The following is a 24573-nucleotide window of genomic DNA, read 5'->3' as shown; positions in this document are numbered from 1 at the left end:
GATTAGTTCTTCGTACAAATCCTTCCAGGACAAACATTCCATGCCATCACCCACTTTGGGATCACCAGTACACCCTCTCAGAAGGACTTCACAGTCTCTCATACATTCACACACTCAAATCTCATATACTGATACAGCTCATATTCCTGCTGAGGGGTGTGTAAACTGGGAAAACCACTTTGGAAAGCAGGTGGGGCAGGGCTCTAACAATGGTTTAGCGATTCCACTCCATGAGATGACCAAAAGATACATAGAAGAATACCTAATGCGTCATTACCCAAAGTAGCCCCAACCCAAGTTTCCCAAGTCAACAGCAGAATGGGTCAACAATTAGAGTACACACAGACAAAGGGACATTAGGCAGCTACATGCCTAGTGTGGATGAATTGTACAGGCAATGCTGAGTCACCAAAGCTAAACATGAGAGAGACACGCTGCAAATAAAGTACAAGGTACAAACCCCAGCTATGCTTTTCCATGGCAGGAGAATGGTTCTTTTTGGGAGGGTGATAGAGGTGGCTGAGTCATGTCACTTCTTGGTGTGGGGCTGGTTTTCCAAGTGTGCTCTTAAAATTAATCAAACTACACTTGGAATGCACACACTTTTCTGTATGTGTGCTATGTGTCAAAACTAGTTAACAGAAGTTCTTTCTGTAAGATATAGGGAAATTATATACTTGAGATTTGTTTAATAATAGTCTATCAAAAACTTCAGGGAGGGTTGGGGTACGGATAAAGTAAGATCCTGGTGATCAGCAGAGCTGAGTGATGGCGACAAGTACACACACTGCACCTCATACCTGGGAGTTGTATTTCCATAAAATAGGACCACTCTCCTGACAGGAGGCAGAAATGCACTTACGGGGTTTGGTTTAGGCCTTCTTCAGAAGTTGGCATTTTAGCTCCTTTGTATAGTTTTTTTAGTTCTTCTACATGTTCTGAATTATCAACGCCCATTCCCATGGACAAAATTTCAGCTCGCACATTATAATCAACAACAGAAGTTCTCAAATTTGAAAGTTTTGTAACATGTACCTTGAATCAAAGAAAAAACAATGTCTGCAGGAGTCACACCTTATTCCCAGTAATTTGCTCTACCACTTCACTACAGCCTCAGACCTTTTTGTTTTTTGAGGCAGAATCTCACTAGGTTACCTAGGGTATCCGTGATCTTTTGATCCTTCTGCTGCAGCCTCCTAAGTACTTGAGATCACAGAGGTGAATCACTATGCCTGGCCATTCTTTGATTTTTTAATTGAACCATGAATGCCCTCAAGTGTCTCTCTGTGATGCACTGTGGAATATGGCACAGTGCACAAGAGTTTTCCATTGTAGCATCTGCTTACGTCACCACTGAAGTTACAACAGAACCACCCAAAACCCAGTCCCAACTTGCAAAAATACAAGCAGGTGTGGGAATAAAAATCCTCAATCCAGACCTACCTATAATGCTACAACTTGAAAGAAAATTGTGATTTTGATTCTTACTCCATTACTTTTACTTCTATTAACAAGGGAGATCCTAAAGCTCAGAGTCCTCCTGTTCCTAGAAAGGGCTTGTGTCAAGATCCTAAATCCTGTGTTCTGGACGATTTACTCCAATTTTCTTTTCTGTAACCAAAACATTCTCATTCATTTTAATTTATATAATATTAAGTAAACCATGAAAATCTGCAAGAGTCTGACTTCTATGGAGGGGAAATATAGGAGTGTCCCTTTCATGGTGGGCAGGAGTGGGCTAGGCTAGCCTGATGGGCACCTTCCAGAGTGAACCCTGGGCATGAATCCCATCTGGAATGGACAGAAAAGCATGTCGCTCAAAGTGGACAGGGAGCTGGGCTTGGTATAGCAGAACTGCATAGGAAATTCTGAGTCACAGAAGCTAGACATAAAGAGACACACTGCATGCTTCCTTTCAAAACAAAGTACAAACTCCAGCTACAATTTTCCCTGACAGGCAAATGGCCCTGTTGTGTAGGAAGAAGTAGGGGTGGCTGGAGTCTGTTAACCTCCAAGGTGCCAGGAGGCACTGTTACATACTTTGTAGCCATGGAAACACATTTGAAAGGTGAGTTTTTTTTGTTCCATTCTCTGAGCTATAGTATTAAAAACTCCTGCCTAATTCAAATTTCCACTTTTCTTCTCCAATAAAGAGCAACTGTAATACTGATGTCTACATCAACTAAGACCCTTTTATCACTCTACTTATGCACACTGATAATCTGTATTTTTCTAAAAACCATTTTCTCCTCTTATTCTTTTTTTTTTCCGACAGGAGATTTTATTAGGGAAGGCAGGTTAGGGAGAGGAGAGAGGGAAGAGAGAGAAAAGAATAGAGACAGGAGAGAGGAGAGAGCCCTTCTTATTCTTTTTTTTGAGACACTGTCTCATTTTGTAGTGCAGGTTGGCCCTGAACTCACTATGTAGTCCAGACTGGCCATGAACTCTCAGTGATCTTCCTGTCTCAGCTTCCCAAGTGCTGGAATTACAGATTTGTGCCATCATGCCTTGCTTCCTCTTATTCTTAAATCTTAGACTGATACTGCCCTTATACAAATAACTTTCAGCAAAATAGTTCATTTAACTGAACTGAATTCCTTTATATCTTATAATTAAGATTCATCTAATACAGCAAAACCTTGCATTGAAAAGTAGAGTTCTAGTGGCACAAGTGGAAAAGGGACAGTGCCAGCATGGTACAGATAGAGGTCCCGAGCCCATATCCTATGTCATACTCTCCACCCCTACTGCTCCAGTAAAGGGGCCTCAGCTGCTCTGCTCACAGGTGCTCAATAAACATGTGATGAGTGAACGTGAACATATCACTATCTTTTAGTGCCCAAGGACTGGAATCCTCAGGATTACCCAGCATGTCCAAGGTCTTTAGGTTCATTTAAAACTAGAAAATACAGGCACTATTTAGCAGTCATTGGCCTAGGGCCTCTGTTTAGTATTATGGACAGTGGGCTGTGAAATCAACTTAATGATCATGATCGATGCTTGAAAAAAGTAGAACAGAATTATAAATATTAGAGAATGACAGAGGTAGCAAGGAAAGTTTCGCAAAACTTCAGTTGTGTATGTGTAAGAGCATGACATCACATACACAAATGCATATGTGTGCTTGGTTACAATATAAAACAATCCATCAAATAAACTAAACCCACAACAAAATTAATAACACAAATAATGTGAAAAACACCTCTCCGTAACAGAGTACCAAATAAGCAGTGAAACATATCAGAATAATCTGGATCATTTTAGTGGCCTGTTCAAAATAACTTCTTAGGAAACCTGCATACCTACCATTGGATCAATCCAAACTGTATTTCCCAAAGCCAACACCACCTTTGCATCATGCAATTTTCCAACAATTTTATGATGAATGTACCTAGTAACCTGAAAAAGCACTTGTTATTTTTTGAAACTTTAACAAAAAAATAAACCTTAATTCTGTATAATACTGTATACTTTGCAAAATATTCCTGCATTTCACCTGAGCTTCACAACAACCCTAAAGGTTAGGGAGGCATCCACCCCTTTCCTTGCTGTGGGTAACAGTGGAGTTTATTAACAAGGATAGGTGGAAAGGCACCACAGCTTGCTCAAGGTCTCCTGCTAGCAAGTTCCAAGGCCAGGTGAGGGTCTGAGCCTTGTGATCCCAAGAAGTGTTTCCATTGTGGACATGGTGCTCTCTTCTCCACCAACTATCAACCTATCTTTAGAGTATAAATGTTTATTTCCTTTAAAGCTCAGTGGAAGTGAAGGAGTGAAGGTTGTTCCTGCTGCTCCAGAGAACATCACTAGGTACTAGGGAGCCACTACAGCCAGAAACAGGGGAACCAAAGGGCCAAGTGCATTGCTGTTTCCTCTCATCTAGGGCCACAATAGTGAGACTGCCTGAACAATGTCTCATGAGCATTTAAACACCAATAAAGCAGAGCAGGAGGGAGCCAGCCATTTTCATGAGATTGTTTCCACCCTCCTTGAACTCTTGTAAGTGAATCTGGGAGAACATACACAGGACAACATGTCCCCATTTCTACAGAAGGCTACATTTCAAAGAACACTGCAGTCAGGCATCTTTACAGACCAAAAGTTTCTTTAGGACAAGGACTTCGACCTTCTAGCTGATAGTTACACACCCAGACCCAGCATGGGACCTGGCACACAATGGCCTCTCAGAAAAAACCTCACATGACAAAAGTAAAGACTATATTTTGAAAAAAGGGTATTTTTACTAAACCTACAACAGCAAGATTGTTTATCCTGGAGATAATCACTTGTTTATTTCCCGGGCAGTGCCTAAACTTATTTATAACACAAACTAATTTTACTTTGCTAATTGTAATGGTTTTATGTCCCATCAATCAGCATCCACAATATTTAACTTTCCCTTGGAGAAACAGGAGCATGATTATCAACAGGACTCACTGTTTCAGTGATGAGCAGGGTTGTCTGTCAGGTTCCCCCACCCACTCTGGTAGCACATGAGCCCACATGGGACGACTCTGTGGCCCATGTCCTGGCACAGGCAATGTCTCCACCATTAGTGCCTTATCTATCCCTGCTGGCTGGTGACATCCTAGTGATGCCACAGGAATGTGCCTTCCTTTGGAAGCTTTTTTAGCCTCCATCTTCCCTTCCTTGTCCACTCTTACCCCAACAGAACTCTTGGGCACTCCAGAAAGCAGCCACCACTTCTATCTCCACTTTGGGACCCGTTTTTGTAGGTGCTCACACTGTTTCTTCCCATAAGCTATCAGCCAGTTTATTTCACCATGACTCCTGTGTTATACCAGTACTAGGGTTCCATGCAAGGTGGCAGTCAGTACCATTCTGCACAAGCAGGGACCTAAGCAGACTGCACTCTAAAGCATAAAGCTAAGCCCAAATTCAATGCTCTAAATTCAAGCAAGCCCAAATTCTGTATAGGTTCTGGGTTAAATATACTCTACAAGTCAGCAAAACATAAAAAACCCAAGGAGACTCACCTTCGGATTCCATTCCATCTCATCATCAGCTGGTTTCACTCTGCAGACAATAAACTCCACAGCCTGTGGGGGAAGAGCACTGAAGTTCTCAGGGAGATGCAATAGTTGGTCTGTAGTGACCAGTCCAATCCTACCTTCATCTATGAATTTCACCAGGACACTGTCCAGGCCCCATGAATCTTCTTGTGGGCTCATCTCTAACAGTTGGACCCTGGAGAACAACTGTGGAATCAGCAATTCTAAAACAGGAAATCATCTTTGGCTCAACTTACTCATAAAACAGAAAATATACAAAAGACTCCCACACCGAATTGGTTTTACTCTCCATTTGGAATATAAAAAACTAGGGCCTTTAAGAGCTCTTAATGGCTGGTAAAAGTATACAGGAGGATAAAGCAGATAGTACTTCTGAAGTGAGTAACTCTGTAACTCTCTTTATCCCATTCTTTATCTTTATAAAAACATAGCAAAGTAAAGTTTCACAATTTCCAATTCAAGGCAGTAACCAGGAGCACTGGGTGTGGATTCAGAAAAGTAGGTGCAACAAGCACATGGGTCAGGCAGGGCACACTGACTGTGCCACCCACTGAGCTGAGCTTCAACAACTTATAGAACGTAACCCTCTCCACAACTCAGGCTGCTTATCAACACTGCCTGTTTTACAGGAATTTGGTTAAGAGTTAAATGGATCACAGAGGCATGTGTATGTTGCATAAAATGCCGACTCAATAAATGTCTGGGTTTGCTCTACTGTCATGCTCAGTGCTCAGGAGCCAGGGTGGTGTCCCATGCACCTTATACCAGAGGTCTGGGGTATATACTATGCCACACCACCCTCCCAGGAGGGGCCAGGAATAAGGTGCACACATTCAGTCAAGGGCCAAGAGCGAAAAGAGGTATGCAACACTACTGGAAATACCTCATGCCTCACAGCTTTAGAGATGAGACAGACAGACAGATATTTTACCTGTGAAAAGACGTTTTTTCTTCTAATCCATACAATACAAAATTTTCCACCTTCTCAACAGTTGTTTTATTACTAGAATCCTTAAAATACTCATTCATTTCAGCATTAAGAGTTGCATAAAGATCCACATGTTTATCAATTATGCGACCAAAATAATTTGTTGCATTTGAAATATAACAAGGTATTATCTGAAATACAAACAATAAAGATATCCAGAAAACAAACAACTTAAAACAAAGATGTACATACACTGTGTTTGCAGAAAATGCACCTAACCTAAGAATCCAAAGCATGACAACAGGGCTTTTAAAAATAAGTTAGGGAAGGATACTGGTGGTATACACTTATAATCCCAGCACTGTGGAAAGCTAAAGCAGGAGGACTGCCAAATTCAAATCTAGCTTGGACAATTTAGTGACTTAGCAAAACCTCCATCTCATAATAAAAAATAGAGTTGGGGATTCTTTTTACACCTGTATTTCCCAAATGATAAGCCTGTGTGTGCCAGGATAAGGGGCCTCAGCCTTGACAGTCCCCCTGTACAGCATTAGTATATAAAAAGGCATTACACACAGCAGAAAGGAGGCAGTGAAAGGAAGCCTGTGGACTGGATGTTCTTCACAGAAGGGTGGGGCAGCATTAGGCCTTCAGACTTAGTGACCTACTCATCCTGGTGTACAGGACACTTTCCTGGATTAAACACCAGAAGTCCTATGTGCTAGAAAAGCTCTACCTTAACTGTGTAAACTTAGAGTGTCTGTTTCAATCCCTCTCCCTTTGACCTTTGCAAATAAATAATTTAGCTTGTTATTACTGCAGAATATAAAAACCAAGTAAATTTCTAAAACAGTTAGAAAAGATAGCCTAGCCAGGCATGGTGGCACTCGCCTGTAATCCCAGCACTTGGGAGGCTGAGGCAGGAGGAGCACCATGAGTTTAGTCAAGGCCAGCCTGGGCTACATTGTAAGTTCAATGCCAGCCTGAACTATTCAGTGAGACCCTGCCTGAAAAAAAAAAAAAAAAGAAAGAAAAGGTAGCTTAAAATAGTATTAACAATAGCACCCCAAAATTTAAATTAACTTTAATATAGTAAATACGACACCTATTACTTAAAAGCGGTAACACAATGCTTACAGAAATTAAAGATGATTTAGAGCATTAATAGACTAGATGTCTTGATCTGATTAAAATGTTAATTCTCCCCAAATTAACCTACAGACTCAATGCAACATCAATCGAAAGTCCCAATAGGCTTACAAGTGTAAAATTTTATATGACTATGTAAAAAATAGAAAAATACTGAAGAAAGGCAAAAATGGAAAACTTACCTACCAGTTTGCAAGACTATACCACTACAGTAATCAAACCAGTATGGTATAAGGACAGAGAAACAAAGTCAAGAACTCAGAATCCACATAGGTAGTTTCCCAGTTTACATCACAGGAGCCAATGTGATTAAGGGCAAAGAGAAGGTCTTTATAGTAAATGATGCTGGAGCAACTGATTATCCATGAGACTAAGCCTTGTGCCCCAGCTTGCATCAAGCAAAAAGTAGTTATAGACCTAAATGCAAAATCATAAAGCTTATAGAAAAAAACATGAAAAAATCTGTGACCTCAGAGTAGGCAAAGTTTTCTTATAACATGAAAAGCACAAAAAATAAACTCCATCTCATAGAAATTAAGTTTTGCTCTGCCATTGAGAGAAAATATAGTTTATATACATATAATATATGCACATATATGACATAGAGCACCCAGAATATGTAAAAAAACTCTTTAAAATTTGACAAAGAAAATTAAAAACAAATTAAAAAATAGGCAAGAAACAGGTTGTGGTGGTACACACCTATAATCCCAACACTCTAGAAGACTGAAGCAACAATTCATAAATTTGAGCCCAGTCTGGGCAACTCAGCAATTTAGTGAAACCTTGTCTCAAAAATAAAAAAGAGCTGGGGATATAGCTCAGTGCAAAGGCCCTATGTTCCATCCCCAGTACTGCAGAAAAAAAATCTGAACAGAGATCTCATAAGAGATATAAAGAGCCCATAAATAATGTGGTAAAAAGAAAAGATGCTCAAGATCCTTAATTACTAGGGAATTGCAAATAAGATATCAGTGAAACAGGATGGCTGAAGTACTAATGAGAATATGGACTGACTAGATTTCCAAATGTTTTGCTAGTGAGAATGTAAAAATGGTACAAGCACTTTAGAAAACTGACAGTTTCTCATAAACATACACTTCTATGACCCAGCAATTCTACTCCTAGGTCTAATTCAAGAGAGATGAAAATGTATGTCCAAAAAGACTTATAACACAAATGCTTGAAGCAGACAGAAACTGACAACAACCCAAATCCTCACTAACCTGTAAACAAACTATGGTACTATATATTTGCATAATGAAATATTATTCAGTAATGAAAAGAACATATATGAATCTCAAAAGTATTATACCGAAGAACAGAAATCAGACTAAAAAACCACATACTGCATGATTCCATGAATATAAAATGCTAATGAAGGCAAAACTATCATGAAACAAAGCAGATCGGGATTACGAGGGATGGTGGTGTGGAGCAAGGGACACTGTCGAGGGGCCTTTATGGGGCGATGGAAATGCTTGTATCATGACAGTGGTAGTGATTAAATGGCTATACACATTTATCAAAACCTGGCAAACTATACAAATGAAATTAGCCATGTTTACTGTATGTAAACTATTCCTCAATATAGCTGATTAAAAAACAAGAGATTTCAGAGATTTGGTAGCAGGGCAGGGGGAGGGGGTGGTCTTGGTAAGGTGGCAACAGTGAATACCAGTTACTTTTTGTCTGAATGCCAACATGAAGAGAAACAGCAACAGACAGTAAAAGCAGAACTCAGGCATATAACTTACAACAGTAATTGACAAAATATCCCCATGTAGCCTAAAAGAACAGCAGATGAGGGAGATAACACAGGAATAAATCTAAGTGAACTTGGGTTTGGCAATGACTTCTTTCTATTACTGAGATACATCCCTATTCTTTTTGTCCTCCTGCCTCAGCTTCCAAGTAGCTGGGATTATAAGTATATGCTACTACACCCAGATGTTGATGTTTTAAGATATAATGCCCAAAGTAAAATCCATAATATAAAAAATACAAGTAACCTATCTTCATTAAAATTTAAAAACCTCACACTCTACAAAAAATACCATAAAGCAAATGAAAAAGACAAGCCAAAAATGGGAAGAAAAGTGTTGCAGAACATGTAGCATTTGACCAAGAACTTTTATCCAAAACATAGAACTTTTCAAACAGTAAGAAAGCTAGGGGTGTAGCGCAGTGGTAAGGCACTTGCCTGGAATGCCTAAGGCTCTGAGTTCAAACCTAGCACCACAGAAATAAAACAAAACAATAAGAAAACCAATTAAAAAATTTTCAATGGAGGGCCAGAGATTTAGCTCAGTGGTTCCACTTCCTGCCTTGCAAGCAAAAGGTCCCAAGTTTGAAAAAAATTTTTTTTCAATACGGAATACATACAGATGGCATATAAGTATATAAAAGATGCTCAACAGCACATGAAGTGCTATGAAAATATATAGTGAATGTTTAAATTTTTAAAATTTATTACAGTGAGGGCTGGGGATCAAACTCAGTGGTGCCCTGCCTGCCTCAACAAGCACAAGGTTCTGAGTTTGATCTCCAGTACCACAAAAAAATTATTACAGTGTAAGATACATTACCATTAATCCCCATTAAAATATTCCCCTTGCTTCAGACACACTTATCCTACCATTCTTGCCACTTTCTGAAGGAGTGTGGAAGTCCTCTAGCATGTCTTTATGAGATTTCAAAAATATGTTGAATGCTGCTTTTATCCAACAAAAAGGCAAAGTCATAAAAATATTATGGTGCATCCTCATTCACCTCATCCACTGGCTCTGGCACAGTGGGATGTCTGGCTCTTCCTCAAAGTTAAAGAAACCATGAAAGGTAAATGTTATGAACAGACTCAGGACATCAAAGCTGCCACTAAAGTTAATCATGAAAGAGGATTTTTAAAAATGCTTCAGAAAGTGACAAGAACAGGGTAAGTGTGCTCAAAGTGAAGGTGAATACTGTGAGGGTGACTAATGGCAATGTGTCTTTTACTGTAATAAATTTAGAAAATTTAAACATTCACATTTTTAGTCATATTATGCATGTCATTAGGAAAATTTAACAAGACATATACCACTATATAGCCAAAGAACTACTAAAATCCAAAACCCGACGGTGTCAAATATTGACAAGAAGGTGGAGTGACGAGAACTCTCTTTTATTGTTGGGGGGAATGCAAAAAAAAAAAAAAAAAAAAGGTACAGTCACCTTGGAAGACAACCTAGAAGTCTGTCACAAAACTAAATATATTTTTACCATTTGAACCAGCCATCACAGTCCTCTGCATTTACCCAAAGCAGATAAGCATTTATGATCACACAAAAATCTGCACGTGAATATTCATAGCAGCTTTATTCATAACTGTCAAAACTTGGGATCAACTACAAAGCCCTCCAAAATGAATGGATAAACTAACTCATCCTGACAGTGGGCTATTATGTATATATCAAGCCATGAAAAGACATGGAAAATTTAAATGCGTATCACTAAAGGAAAACAACCTGAAAAGGATACATTCTGTATGGCTCTAATTGTGTATTTTGAAAAACAAAAAGAGAAAAGAGCAGCGGTTGCCAAAAGTTTGGGGTAATGGGGAGGGATGAACAGGTGTAGCATGGAGGATGTTTAAGGCAGTGGAAGTACTCTGATACTATTTTGGTGGATACAAACTTTATAGATTTTCAAAATCCACCTGACTATACAACTCCAAGAGAGAACCTCAATGTACACTAAGGACTCTGGTTAATAATAACATATCGATATCTGTTCTTCAACTGTCACAAAAGTACCACACCAAGGCAAGATGTCAGTAATAGGAAAAACAGGAGAGAGGTAGTTAGGTGGTTTATGGGAACTGTCTGTATTTTCTATAAATCTAAAACTGCTCTAAAAATCAAAATCTATTAATAAAAAAAAGACAAAATGAGCAAACCCCGCTTCATGAGCACAAGAGCTACGTAGAGGTGGCTGGCTCAGGGCTCAGTGCAGAACAGCAGAGGGAAGCAGTGGAGCAACCGTGGCCCAAAGCAGAGCCCATGGGTGGTCAACAAAACATACAGGCCTGCAGGATGAGGCAGCCCCACACCAGCTCTCACAAAGGGGGCCTCCCGCTGCCAAAACACCTCAGACTTCCCTCCAGCAACAAGAACAATGGAGGAAGGAAAGGAATGGGTAGAAGGGAAGTGAGCCACAAGATATCGCATGATCTGTCATGCTGTTTTGTTTTGTTTTCACAGAACACAAAAACAACAGAAAGGAGAACTCTCTGAAATGAGAAAAGTTACCCTTCTCAAATTGAAGGGCGATAAATTTTATCTAAAAAGAGCAATAGTAAAGTACCAATGTCAAATCCCACATTAAAATATATAAAAATAAAATAAAGAATAAAAAGTCTCTAGAGATAATGGAAACCTAGTTAGTTGGGAGGCTAAAGCAGAAGGATCACAAATTTGAAGCTAGCCTAAGCAACTAGTTGAGATTCTGTGTCAAGATTTAAATAAATAAGCACATAAATAAATAAAGGGCTGGGAATGTAGCTAAGTGGTAGAGCTCCCCTGGGTTCAAAATAAAATGAAAGATTTATTACAAAACACATCAAAATTGTACGCTTTAATTTAAAACAGTGTGTTTTAGCTTTTTAAATGATTCTTGACATTTAAAAATAACATAGGGCCGGGGATTTAGCTCAGCGGTTCGGTGGCCTGCCTTGCAAACGCAAGGACCTGAGTTCAATCCCCAGTACCAAAAAATAAATAAATAAATAAAAATAAAAATAACATAAATCATGGCTGGCATGTAGCTCAGTGGTACAGCATAGTGTGTTTAACACACACAAGGCCCTGAGGTCAATCCCTAGCATTCCCATTCCCTCAGAAAAAAAATTAAATAAGAATTAGAAAAACTTAGAAATGAGGTGGTAAAACTCAAAAACAAATTAGAAATTAAAGTAAAAACATTTCAACAAAAAACTAGTAGATTAAAACAGTGCCCTTCCCCAAAATACACATGCATATCCTAATTCCCAAGGTCACTGAGACCTTACTTAAAAAAGAGTCCTGCCAGGTATGGTGGCAGGAGGCCCACACAGGCCTCCAATCTGCAGTGATCCTCCTGCCTCTACCTTCCTGGTGCTGGGACTACAGTTGTACACCACCATACCCAACACTGCATTTTTTTTTAACAGCCTCCAAACAATTTTTTCTAAAAATATAACTTTTTAAAATCTCTATAAATTGTCATCAATTTACCCAATTCAATTTAGATCTTATAAAAACTGGAGCTCTGAAATAAGGCACATTATATGGACCCATTTTTGTTACTGGGTTAATGGTAGGGTTGATGGTAGTATATCTGACCACAAATTGTTCCAAGATCCTCTGCTTAAAGAAATATATTTATTAAAATGACCATTAAGCACTGAAAAAAAGCATCTTAACAGAACTTACTTTAATGTATCCAAACATGGGTAAAGCTTGGTTGGATAATTTCCTTGGCATGTCCATTTCTGGATTAATATGGTGTCGGTCAGGACAGATCCTTTTGTCTCTAAAAAAAAGACTAGGTTTGTTGTTGTGATGGTGGTAGTTGTGTGTAGCCTCAAACATGCAAGGCAAGAGCTCTACCACTGAGCTACATGCCTAGCCCCCTAAAATGACTAAATTTCAAAGCCAGGAAAAAATAATAGTTAACATGAATTTTGAAACATCTTCAAAAATTAATCTGCAACTGAAATTAGAGAACTTTTATTCCAAACATCTTAAATAAACACATTAAATACTTCAGGTGACATTAGCAATACATAAATATACACATAAGTGGAAAAGAGTTACGTGAATTAACAAGCTATAATTCAAAAAAATTCAGTAACATATTATCATTATAATACAAAATACAGGCCAATTAACTGATGAACTAGATACCACTCCTTAAATGTTACCTCCAAACTGAGAAACAGTTAAAGTTCCAATTTAAAAAGTTCGTATTAAAAAGAAATTTTGAATTTTACATATATACAGTGATACCTCAGTTCATGAACTCAATTCTCTCCACAATTTTGGTCACAAACCAAACTGGACAAGAACCAAATCAAATTTCCCTGTAAGAACAACATTGAACCTAACCATTCCATTTGATTTGGTTCCAACTCAGTTTCTGACCAGAATCGTGGAAAGAATCAAGTTTGTGAATGAGGTACTTCTTTTATTTTCCTATTTACTGACTTATTTAGACAGGGCTTTGCTATGGAGCCCTGGCTGGCCTTAAACTTGATATGCAGCCCAGGTCTGCTTGAACTCACAATCTACCTGCTTTGGTTTGTCAAGTGCTAGGATTACAGGCCATGTACCACTATGTCTGGCCACAATATTCTATTTTAAAACATGTGAAATACCAGTTAATAAAGTATTTAATGGATCATAATGCAAAATAATTAACATCAATAGTTATCTTAAATTCAGATGTTACCAGACACCTACACACCAGCTGTCCATTTACCAAGCAGTGGCATCATGTCTAGAGAGCCCTCATGACTATTTAGGTATCCCTGCCATCCAAAATGATCTACAGCAATCAATGCAGTCTCTATCAAAATTCCAGTAGGATATTTGGAGAAATGAACAGGTTTATTCTATAATGTATATGGAAATATGAAAGATTTTAAATAACCAAAACAACCTCAGAGACAAAGTTGGAGGGTTTATGTGTCAGATGCCACGACTCATTATAAAGCCACAATGATTAAAGCGAAACAAATGGACCAATGTAGCAAAACAGATTCCCAAAACAGACCACATATCCCACCCACCTGGTTGATGGGATAGATGATGATCTATATGCAAAAAGGCAAGACCTCAGATTATATATGCAAACTAAAGCAATATAGATTAGTAGGTGCACAAAGTTTCAGATTTCAGAGCATTTCAGATTTTAGGATTATGAATGATTGTCAACAGGAGGGTAGCTGCATATATTGTGATATAGTCATACAATGGGTTACAGCCACAAAATAAAACAGATACAAACAATATAGATGAATTTCAGAGATATTATGTTGAAAGAAGACAGAAACATGAGTATACTTATAACTTCACATATATGAAGTTAAAAAATGAGCAGAATTCTAAAATATGAAATAAGCTTGGGTGCTCATTAACAAATAAATGGGTAAAGAAAATGTGGCCTACATATACAATGGAGTATTATTCAGCCATAAACAAAAAATAAAATCCTATTATCTGCATCAAAATGGATGGATCTGGAAGACATTACATTTGATGAGATCGGGCATGTTCAGGGTGGTATGGTCATAGACATGGAAGATGTTATGTTTTGTGAAATAAGACCAGTGCAGGGCCAGGGATTTAGCTCAGTGGTTCTGGTGCCTGCCTCTCAAGAGCAAGGTCTTGAGTTCAAGCCCTGGTTTTAAAAAAAAAGAAAAAAGACCAGTGTACCAATGTTTCATGTTCACTTTCATATATGAAGCTACAAAAAGTGAAATTGAGAGTACATTAGTGATTACTAGAGAGAGAAAGACATAAGAGTTGCAGGGGTTGGGTAGGAAAAAAAAGGAGGGCTGGATTTTACTCAATATGCACATAGGTAAATACCACACCAAAACCTGTTTACATATACAATGAAGATGTGTTAATAAAAATTGGGTGGGGGCAGTAAAATTTATCCAATTTGAGAGTGATAGAGGGTTACTTTTGGAGAGGGCACATCAGGAAGAGTGTGCAGGAATCTCTGTGTTCCCAGAGAGCTGGGTGGTGGTTTACACAGATGAACAGATGTGATGCTTCATCAAGCTGTGAACATATCATCTGTGTGCTTTACTGTATGCTAAACTTCCATTTAAAAAGAACTCAGGTTTACCTGCAAAATCCAAAAGCCTTAAGATACTGACACAAAGGTCGTTTGGCCTTCTTATCTTCTTTGGCTTCCAACACTCCTGCAGTAAACTCATACAGCTGTAATGGGATTTTGGCACCTGCTCGCTCTAAGTAGCGCAGGACACCAACTGCCTGGCTCGCATTTTTCTCCGTCAGCAACAAGACAGACTTGGGTTTTTTATTTTCCTGCTCTGCAAGAGAACCCTTAAAATTGGGGTAAACAAAGGAAATGATCATCTATACCAGTCTCAATGAAACTTTATGGGCTCTGAATTTGTTATTACACAGAAAATGATAGTGAAACACTGAAGGTAACAAAAATTGATCAAACCTGCTCAGTTAAACTCTCAAAGTGATCAGACATGCAATACAGGCGTCCACCAAAAAATTTTGGCGAAGAAGGGAAGCTGAAGTGAATCACACACGTGGCATCAGTGATGGCCAGGAGTGGTATGCAGTCATCAGTTAAGGCTGGAGAAAAGGATTCCAGTAAGTTTTCATGAGTGGGACCTCTTCACACTCACTTTAATGAGCAGCCCCAAAATCATGCTGTACTGCATCTCTGTTTTGTATTTTACTCTTGTGGTGGAGAAGGAAGCAAGGGCCTCAAGCATATTAGGCAAGTGCTGTGCCATTAATATCTCTAGCCCCACATTTTACCTTTTATATGGAAAGAAACTTTCGCATTTTTTTCCCAAAAAATGCCACAGCCCACTGCTTAAATTCCAGAGAAAAATGGCCACCCTTTTGGGCTGAAAAATGTTTTTTTTTCCTATGACAAATCCAGGCCACCTATATATTTTCACTTATTTTCTACATTTTGGCTTTATATTTCTAATATTATGACCATGATTCATTGTAGGCACTGGTGCATAGATACGTGGGCTATCTGCATACAGACTAGAACCCCAGGGAAAACACTAGACTACCAGTTGCTGCCCATGGCCCTGAGAGCCCTGGGAGCATCTAGACTCATCTCAACTGGAAATTAATTCTCATTATAAAATTATTATCACTACTACATTCTGAAAAATACTGAGAAATCTGAAGAAACATAAATGACATAGTTCCTACTAGCCCAGCCTTATCCAAATAGAAGCAGAAATTAAAACTTACCTAGTACAATGTGAGAGCCAGAAGTTAGCTTCTTCCACTGTTCTAAAACATTTTTTAAGTCAAAAACCATCTCTTTATGCATTTTCAAGCAAAATATTGAATTGCTTTCTACTACCTAAAGATAAAACTAAAAGTAAGTTCACAGTAGGGAACACAAGCTTGAAGCTCTATTCCATGAGTAATTATTAATGTAAATGACTTTAAATTATCTGGAAAGGCATTACCTCATGGACCCAGTAATTCTTGAGAATGAAATGACTATACACTTAAATATTTTCAGTTTTGTAATCTTCCTGTTTCCCTACTTTTTAAAATACAAAAGTGTGTGTGTGTGTATGTGTATACATACTGTAAGCCAAGTATACATTAAATATATGGTACTATTGTCAACGAGGACTATTTCTATCATCTTTTCAGGTCCTTCTTGAAGGAAAAAAGATGTATTGCTGATTATTTTATTTTGTATTTGGCTTTGTTTCTACATTTTAGCATTAATACATACAAAATGAGAGTAAAATAGAGTTAAGTTTTTAGCCAATTTCTTTTGCTATTCTGGTTCAGCACAGTATCTTACAGTCATCTTGGCTAGAGTGAAGAAGATGTGGGCGCTTCTGCCCTTGGATACTGTCATGTTCCACAGTGACAAGGCCACCCACCCATCACTGCTCTCAGGGGACCCTGCCTCTTGGGAAAATTTGGGCCCCTGTGTGATTCCTCCCCAGGGGCCAGGTCTTCTGCTCTCAGCACTTCTGGAAAAGGCTGCCTCCTCTTTGAGCTGATGTGACTTGGGAAATTGTATATCTGCCACATATTCATTCTAGCAGTTTTCTGATCTCTAAAGACTCAACCATAGTTTAATCTAACAGTGAAAACGTTTTATGCGTGGATGGTCTCACCTTAGACACTATTTCTGTTTCAGCTACAGAGGAGGTGAAGATCAAGGTCTTTTGTGCCTGGCTGGGGATGACATCAAGAACCTGTAGTAAAGTAGAGGTTTTTTCACATTCTAGGCAAAGATGCACCACCTGGTAATGAAATACACAAGGCAAGATATGCTCAGATTCACTTTTCATAACTAAGCTATAGAAATACAGGTAACTGGCTTGTGCTCATCAGCTGCCCCCCACAAATCACCTGCTGGATGTTCCCGTAGAGGGCAGCTTCCTCTGGGGCTGTGATCACAACATAGGGATCACTCATGAACTCTCTCATCAGGTGTTCTATGTGTCTGCTCCAGTGAATGCCAACTGCAATGATCTGGCGTGGTGCACACTCCCTTTCTTCCATTTTAACATTTTTTTTAAAGTTATCTAATATAGCAAACATCTAAAACAATGACATAAATTTCATATATATTTAAAAAGAGTAAGAATTGGTTTGACAACATAAAATGTAAAGGATTGCATATTTTGTTTTCAGAGCAGGGAAAGTCTGAAAATAAAAGGAAAGGGAAACTAAAAGAAAATGCTTAAAGTCAATAAATATAAAATTCCACTAAAAAAGGATTAAGGCAAAAATAACATCTTGGTAAATATGTGTAACACATCTAACAAGAGATTGAAGTACTCACATTTAAAACTTCAAAAACTGATTTTAAAAAAACAACTCCATGGCTGGGGATTTAGCTCAGAAGTGCCACCACTTGCCTCAAAAGCACAAAGTCCTAACTGCCATCACCGGCATAGAAAAACAAAACAAAACACAACTTCAAGGAAACAAGCAAATCATAGGGGAATGGACATAGTGATCAGTATGGATGAATGTTCAACTTAAGTAATCAAGGAAATACAAACTACACTAATGAGATCTCACTTGTTTAACAACTAGCCTCGAAAAGAAAGCCGGGAAGAGCCTCCTGCTGATGGGAGTGTGGTAACTCTACTAATACACATAGGAATATTTTTAAAAATATGAAGATACTCCAAAAGAATGATTACCTCTGGGTGTAAGATTAAAGGTGTTGGATTTTCTCAAATGTTCATCTCTATTTCTCAAATTCTTACCAAAAAATGTTTCTATAATCAGAAAAGTATTAAATATTTTAGCAAATCTTCTTGAGAAAGAATTTTTGCTCTTCAACACAGAATTTGAACATTGGGAAGGCAATTTCAGGTAAACAGTCTCTCTTCTAAATTACAGAAGTTAAAAGAAAAAAATTTTGGGGAGATCAACCAGTTTATTTCCATCTAGAGACTTTCCTGATTCCTGAAAGCAGTTAAGACATGTATTTCAGAAATATATATTCTGAAAAGTAATGACATCCAAATGGATGTCATACTTACTTGTTCATTAGCCTCAGAAAATAGTATTTCCACTTCATCCAAAACCAGGTGACAGAGTCTAAGAAATAACAAACTCTGGTATTCAAGAAGCCTCAGGAGGCTATGTGGTGTTGTGACTATCACATCACCTACATTTTAAAAGAAAAAGCAATGAAAACTTTAGATTTTCCAAAGGATTTCCAACACCTCCTTTGCTGAGGTATCTTATACTTTTTAGAAGCTGTTTATTCTGCTGGGTGAGGAAACCCCTACCCCTACCCTCCACCCCCAAGCATCTGGCCCAATGCCTAGGATCTTGCCAGGCTCTGCACTCCTGGAAGGCAGGAGGGTTTTGACCAACACTGCTTGCCCAGCATCTAACAGTGAGTGGTCAGTAGATAATTGACAAATGAATCAAGTCATGTAGTTTTCTCAGTGAAATGGATGAGGGTCCAGATTGAATCTTCATCACTGATACCCATCAATAACTGACAAAGAAGGTCTGAACTAATGACAACCATCTGCAGCACCATACAAGCTGCAGCATCTGCAGCCCCAGGGTTTTGCTTCTTCTGTAGGGAAACCAAACAGCTAGAAAAGGGTGCTTACATCCCCTTGGAAGCTTCATGTTTTTGGCTTCATCTTTGTGAAGTCCAATTGTTAAGAACATAGGATGCAGAGGCCTGGAGGACACGCTGTAGTCTCCCAATAATTCAAAAGTTAACTGGGCCTTTTTCCACCCAGGGCACACGATTACTACAAGAGGCTGCAAAGACAAATTCAAATAATATTGGGCAGTAGTTAGGAATCAAACAGTATATGAGGTGTGATTAAAAACTACAGCGAGTATTTAAATTTTAAAAATTTATCACAGTAAAAGATACATTGCCCTTTGTCCTATACTTCCCGCTCGGCCCAGGGATTTAGCTCAGTGGTACCACCGCCTGCCTCACAAGCACAATGTCCCAAGTTCCAAGGTTTCAGTACCATAAAAACTTCTCCCTCATTTCAAGCATACTTATTCCATCATTCCTGCCACTTTCTGAGGCAGTTTTGAAAGTCTTTTTTCATGTCTTTATAAGATGTGATAAAAAATATGATGAATGTTGCTATAAAGTGCCATCCAACAGAAAGGCAGCCTTGTAAAAACATGGCGTGTCCCTTATCCACCAGACCTGGTACTGTGTAACCTCTGGTTCTTCCCCAAAGTCAAAATGACCATAAAAGCTAAATGTTTTAAATCAATTCAGGATATCACGGTAGCTGAGACAGTGCAATTAAAGATACACAAAGACTTCCAGAACAGCTTCAGAAAGAGGTAAGAACATGGGGTGTGTTCAAAGAAAGAAGTATTTTGAGGGGATTAATGGCAATGCATCTTTTACTGTAATACATTTTTTAAAATTTAAAAACACACCATATTTTTTTATCTCCCTTATATGTTAAACTTCTAGGACAGCACCTTGTATAGAAAAAGCACTGTTACATTTTTGCTACTGTTAAATAAGTGGAATAGTAGTTTCAGTAAGACAGATTTAGACACAATGAACTAGGTTTCTCTAAGACTTAAACTAAGTACCTTACAAGTATTAATTTAGTTTATTAAACACTCTTATAGGGTAGGGCTCATTTCACAGATGAGGAAAAGTCTGAGACCTAGAGAGGTGAAATCAGTTGCCCAGGGAGGTAGAGCTACCACATGGTGACAAAAGGATTTGAATCCAAGTCTAGATTTCCCATTCCTAGGCATGACGATTAACTCACTGCCTCCCAAAGGGGGCCTTTAAAAGGGCTAATATCTCTTTTCTTTAGGAAATTACCTTCTAAACCCTGCCATCCAATAGTTTTCTGCTACTGGATTCTCCTGCATGAGCAATGCATGCCAGACACCTTCCTGAACACATGCTTGCTGTTAACTAAACATAAGCCAACTCAGGCCTTTGGGCTTGAGACAGGCAGCAGCACCACTAAGCTTAATTCCTGGCCCAAGCCTAATCTCTTCTTTCCTTCTGGAAGATCCAGGTGAGTGCCAGCTGCCAAGCACAAGCCCGAAAGCATGCTGACCATGGACGAATGGAGTCAGTCAGGGAGACATGACGGGCAAGGCCTGGCATCCTTCTCTGTGCCCAGGCAGGGTTCTACCTCAACATAAGTCACATCTCATCAGTAGGGCTCACCTGATACTTTAAGGAGTACAGGTGTATTCATTTAATTTGATTAAACCAAAACATAGCAACTAGAGTAAATTCCAAAAGGAATTATCAAAGGTGAAGCATAATCAGAAAAATGATCTTTTCTAACTCCAACTCTAAGCATATTTTCCTACAGCTGTGTTTCTCCTGTGACATAATGCAGGGTGGAACCATGTGTAGCGCATCCTTTGTGCCAGGAGCTGGGAGGGAGGTTTTCTATTAGTTCTCCTAAGAGCCAAAGAATCTGGTCCTCATTAGTCATTTCCCTCTTTTCCATTATCTTGTTATTTTCAGATTCTTACACATGAAGAAAGTAGGATAATGAGACACCGTGGTACTACAATGTAATTTAAAGAATATGCAACAAAGACAACCAAAACTGAGCTTCTAATCCCACCTCTACCTCTTATCAGTTGTTAAGAATTCATCCCAATTGGGCTAGGGATTTAGCTCAGTGGTTCCCCAAGCACAAGATCCTGAGTTTGATCCACGGTAACAAAAAAAAGAATTCATCTCAATAGATTCTTATGAGCTGAATTTTCTATTGCTTAAAATGCTGAGAATACATACCTTTCTCACATGGTTACCATGACATTTACAGTATTAAGGGCAGTGAGATTTTTATAAACTCTATATTAATCTCTAAAAACCAGAACTCTTCTACCCAGCCAATTGTCCACAAGTGGGGCTCAGGGTAAAGACTGCTGACCAGGAGAAGAGAAAGGCTAACACTCTCACAGGACAGCTTTTGTCCCAGCAGTCTGGAAAACAAACTGAATAATGTAACCTAAATTTACCAAAGCTTAGGTGTACAATTTTAAAATATAAGTACTCAGTCCATTTTGCTGTGAAATAAAACTGTCAACTTACACCGTTTCTACTTGGTAATGACTTGTAGCAACCTCCCACTTGCAACATGGTAAGCAACGGTGGGAGGTACAACAAAGGGTCCTTTCCACAGTGAGAAATGACAACCACATCACAGCCACGTGCTATAGGGGGCCAAGAGTAAGATTCAGTACGGCTGGGTCCCAGGAACTTCTTTCGCTGAAGAGCCTAACAACAACAACAACAACAACAAAAATCAACCAAAAGCACAAGAAAGTAGAGATGACAAAAACTCTACTCACTGTTCCCTTTACTACAACTACCAGTATATAGCAGCCGGGTGCCAAGACCAAACTTGGTTAAGTCCCCAGAAATCTTTACTCCATACCAAGCTACTATTTTAAGACTTTTTCTGGGCCCCAGAATAAAAGGATCCAATAAGTAGTCCACTGATCAGATAATTAAAGCTCACAACAACAAAACCATAGTTTCTTCTCCTTACTCTCCTAGTAGTCTCCCAGTCCAACAAAAGCCTCACTTGTAAAGCTTTGTTAAAAACATATTTTCATTTGCTTGTGTTTCTGTTACTATCACTAAAACCCAACAGATCTCTTCAACTACATTGATTATTTCACAAAAGGCTGAACTCATCAGCACCACTGTCTCTGTGACATCCTCGTCCACAGAATCCTGAACTCCAGCTGGAATGGAACAGCTTATTCTCTGCTATTGACCCAGTAGCTTCCTTGGTCTGCATCCCTTATAGTCTTCTTTCTTGGTATTGTTTTGTAGGGGACATACTCCTATAGCTTCTCGATAAAGAGCATAAGGGAGGTCCTTTGAGACCCTGCATATATAAAAATACTTTTGTTACACTCTCACACCTCATTGGTACTGAGTCTGGACCTGAAGGCTGAAATAACTTCTCATCAAGAGGGCTAAAATCCATGATGTTCAGACGCTTCTGTGAAGAAGTCTGACACCATACTGACTTCTAGACTCATGTGTGAGACTGTCTTTTCCTCCAGAAGCTTTCATGGTCTCATTAAGCCCCAAGATTACTTTATTTACATTCATGTATCTAATATCTGTTCATCAGCTGTGCTGTCTACAGGTACAACCTCTGAAGGGAAAAACTTGTCCATTAGGTTCAGAAAATGTTTGTGTGATACTCCTTGGAGAACTATCTACCATTTCTCGTCTTTCTAAAAATTCCATTTTCTGGTATTGAATCTCAAATGGAGCCTCTAATTCATTTTTCCTCCTCTTTCCATGTCTTTGCTTTTTCTATTTTCTGTGAACTATTTTATATCTCAAACCTTTCATTTATTGTTTTAAAATTTCTGTATTTTGAGTTTCTTTTACTTTCTTTTCTTTATAGTACCACCTTGTAATTGTTATCATTAAAGGAATGCAGTACCTTTTCTTATCACTGAGGTTTTTGAGGGCAATACTAGTGATTGAACCCAGAGTCTTCACACTGAGCTATATCCATGGTCCTTTTCTTTTCTTTTTGGTACTGGGGACTGAACTCGGGACCTTGTGCTTGTGAAACAGGTGGCAGCACTACAAACTAAATCTCTGGCCGTCCTTTTCATTTTGTAAGACAGATTCTTGCTATGTCACTAAATTGCCCAAGGTAGGCTTAAATTTGCAATCTTCCTGCCTCAGCCTCCCAAGTATCTGGGCCTCCCAAGTATCTGGGTCTATAGGCACACACCACTCACTGTACCTGGCAATACTTATTTTCTAACATTTTCTTCTACTTTTGTATTGTTGCTTTCTAAGTTTATTCTGGTCTTTTTTTCTTTTAATGTGAAGTCTTTCTTCAAATGTCTATGATTCCTTATGTTCATTCATATTAAAGGGAAAAATACTAAAATCTGACTGCAAACTCTGTAGATAGGTAAACCCTGCAAATGCATAAATGTCACATCACTTCAGGAAGACAGGGCAGTGAGCAAGTACTTTTACTGGGAGAATTTTAAACCGTATCTGTATTAGTCAGCTTTTTGTCACCATAACCAAATTTCTGAGAAAACCATTTAAAAGAGAAAAGATCCACTGGCCAGGGATTTAGCTCAGTGGTTCTACTGCTTGCCTCGGAAGCACAAGGTCCAGAGTTTGACTCCCAGTATCCCCCCCAAAGTGGGGGGCAGAGAAAGATTCATTTTATCTCACAGTTTCAGAGGTTTCAGTCCATGATGAGCTGTTTCAACCACTGAGATGAGGCAGAACATTATGGTGAAAGGCCACAGTGCAGCAAAGCTGCTCTTCTCATTGCAGCCAGGCAGGAGACAAAAATGGAAAGAGCCAAAGAGGAAGGGGCTGGGAATCAGGACTGGTCCCTAAGGTCATGCCTCAATGATTTACTGCCCTCAACAAGGCCCTAAATCCTATTTCCAACACCTCCTAACAATGCCATCAAACAAATTTTGGCTTCACTGACAAAGTTGGAGCCCAATCACCTCTTTAGGGCCCACTCCTGAGCACTGCTGCACAGGGCATGAAGACTTCAATACAGCATCTTTGGGGGATATTTCATAATTAAACCATAAACAGCATCATTCAAGGTTGATCCTCTAGTGCCACCAATTTTTCCAGAAAGATCATCCAATCATCTTCTGTACAGCATGTAGAACAATACAATGACTGTTGTGTTCCATATTATAGAAATGTTCCAGGCTTGTAGAAATCGCTTGTCCCTGAAGACTTCTCTTATTTTGTTCATACTTGTGGTTTTTATTTTTCTATCTTTAAAAAACAGTTTTAACCTTTTTCTAATCAGGAAGGAAACAGATAAGCAAGTACGATCAATTTACCAAGTAAAACCACAGATCTATGAAGCAATTCTGCAAAGAATGGCTAAGAATTATCTTACAGTTGCTCTGGCAACTTGTTGCTTCTTCTAAGGCCCCTTTTCAAAGGCATATTTGAAAATTTATTTCAGAAGAGGATTTACAATTATGCAACAGTCTCTCCATAGAAGAATTATGTATTTAAGCAAAGAAGCTATACACAACCTTAGAACTGTTTATTAAAAAAATCTATGGCCTGAAGGTGTGGTTCAGTGGTAGAACACTTGCCTAATATGCACAAGGCCCTGGGTTCAGTCTCTAGCATGTGCGTGTATACACACACACACACACACACACACACACACACACACACACATAT

The 24573-nt window shown here is 38.8% G+C and overlaps 1 protein-coding gene across 10 annotated transcripts in view; it reads right to left on the bottom strand.

Annotated features, from left to right (window-relative positions):
- The window catches only part of Tdrd12 (tudor domain containing 12), a 71769-nt gene that overhangs the window by 8395 nt on the left and 38801 nt on the right, over nt 1-24573 (bottom strand). For 2 of the 10 annotated variants that reach the window (XM_033765713.1, XM_033765712.1), the window contains exons 14-26: nt 21439-21624; nt 18986-19142; nt 18398-18525; nt 17250-17441; nt 17012-17140; nt 16116-16230; nt 15331-15470; nt 14983-15203; nt 12558-12657; nt 5962-6149; nt 4995-5205; nt 3307-3399; nt 863-1035 (exon numbers count right to left, since the gene is read on the bottom strand). In XM_033765713.1, the coding sequence (XP_033621604.1) occupies nt 863-1035; nt 3307-3399; nt 4995-5205; nt 5962-6149; nt 12558-12657; nt 14983-15203; nt 15331-15470; nt 16116-16230; nt 17012-17140; nt 17250-17441; nt 18398-18525; nt 18986-19142; nt 21439-21624 (2033 nt within the window). Of the gene's footprint in view, nt 1-862; nt 1036-3306; nt 3400-4994; nt 5217-5961; nt 6150-12557; nt 12658-14982; nt 15204-15330; nt 15471-16115; nt 16231-17011; nt 17141-17249; nt 17442-18055; nt 18131-18397; nt 18526-18985; nt 19143-21438; nt 21625-24573 lie in introns of those variants that run through there. The other 8 variants (XM_033765714.1, XM_033765715.1, XM_010640981.3 and 5 more) reach the window with 8 other exon arrangements.

Source organism: Fukomys damarensis, unplaced genomic scaffold, assembly GCF_012274545.1.
Source record: "Fukomys damarensis isolate Sample0158 unplaced genomic scaffold, DMR_v1.0_HiC HiC_scaffold_19, whole genome shotgun sequence".
Lineage (NCBI taxonomy): Eukaryota > Metazoa > Chordata > Mammalia > Rodentia > Bathyergidae > Fukomys > Fukomys damarensis.
Note: the sequence above shows the minus strand (reverse complement) of the source record. Positions and strands in the feature narration are given on the sequence as shown.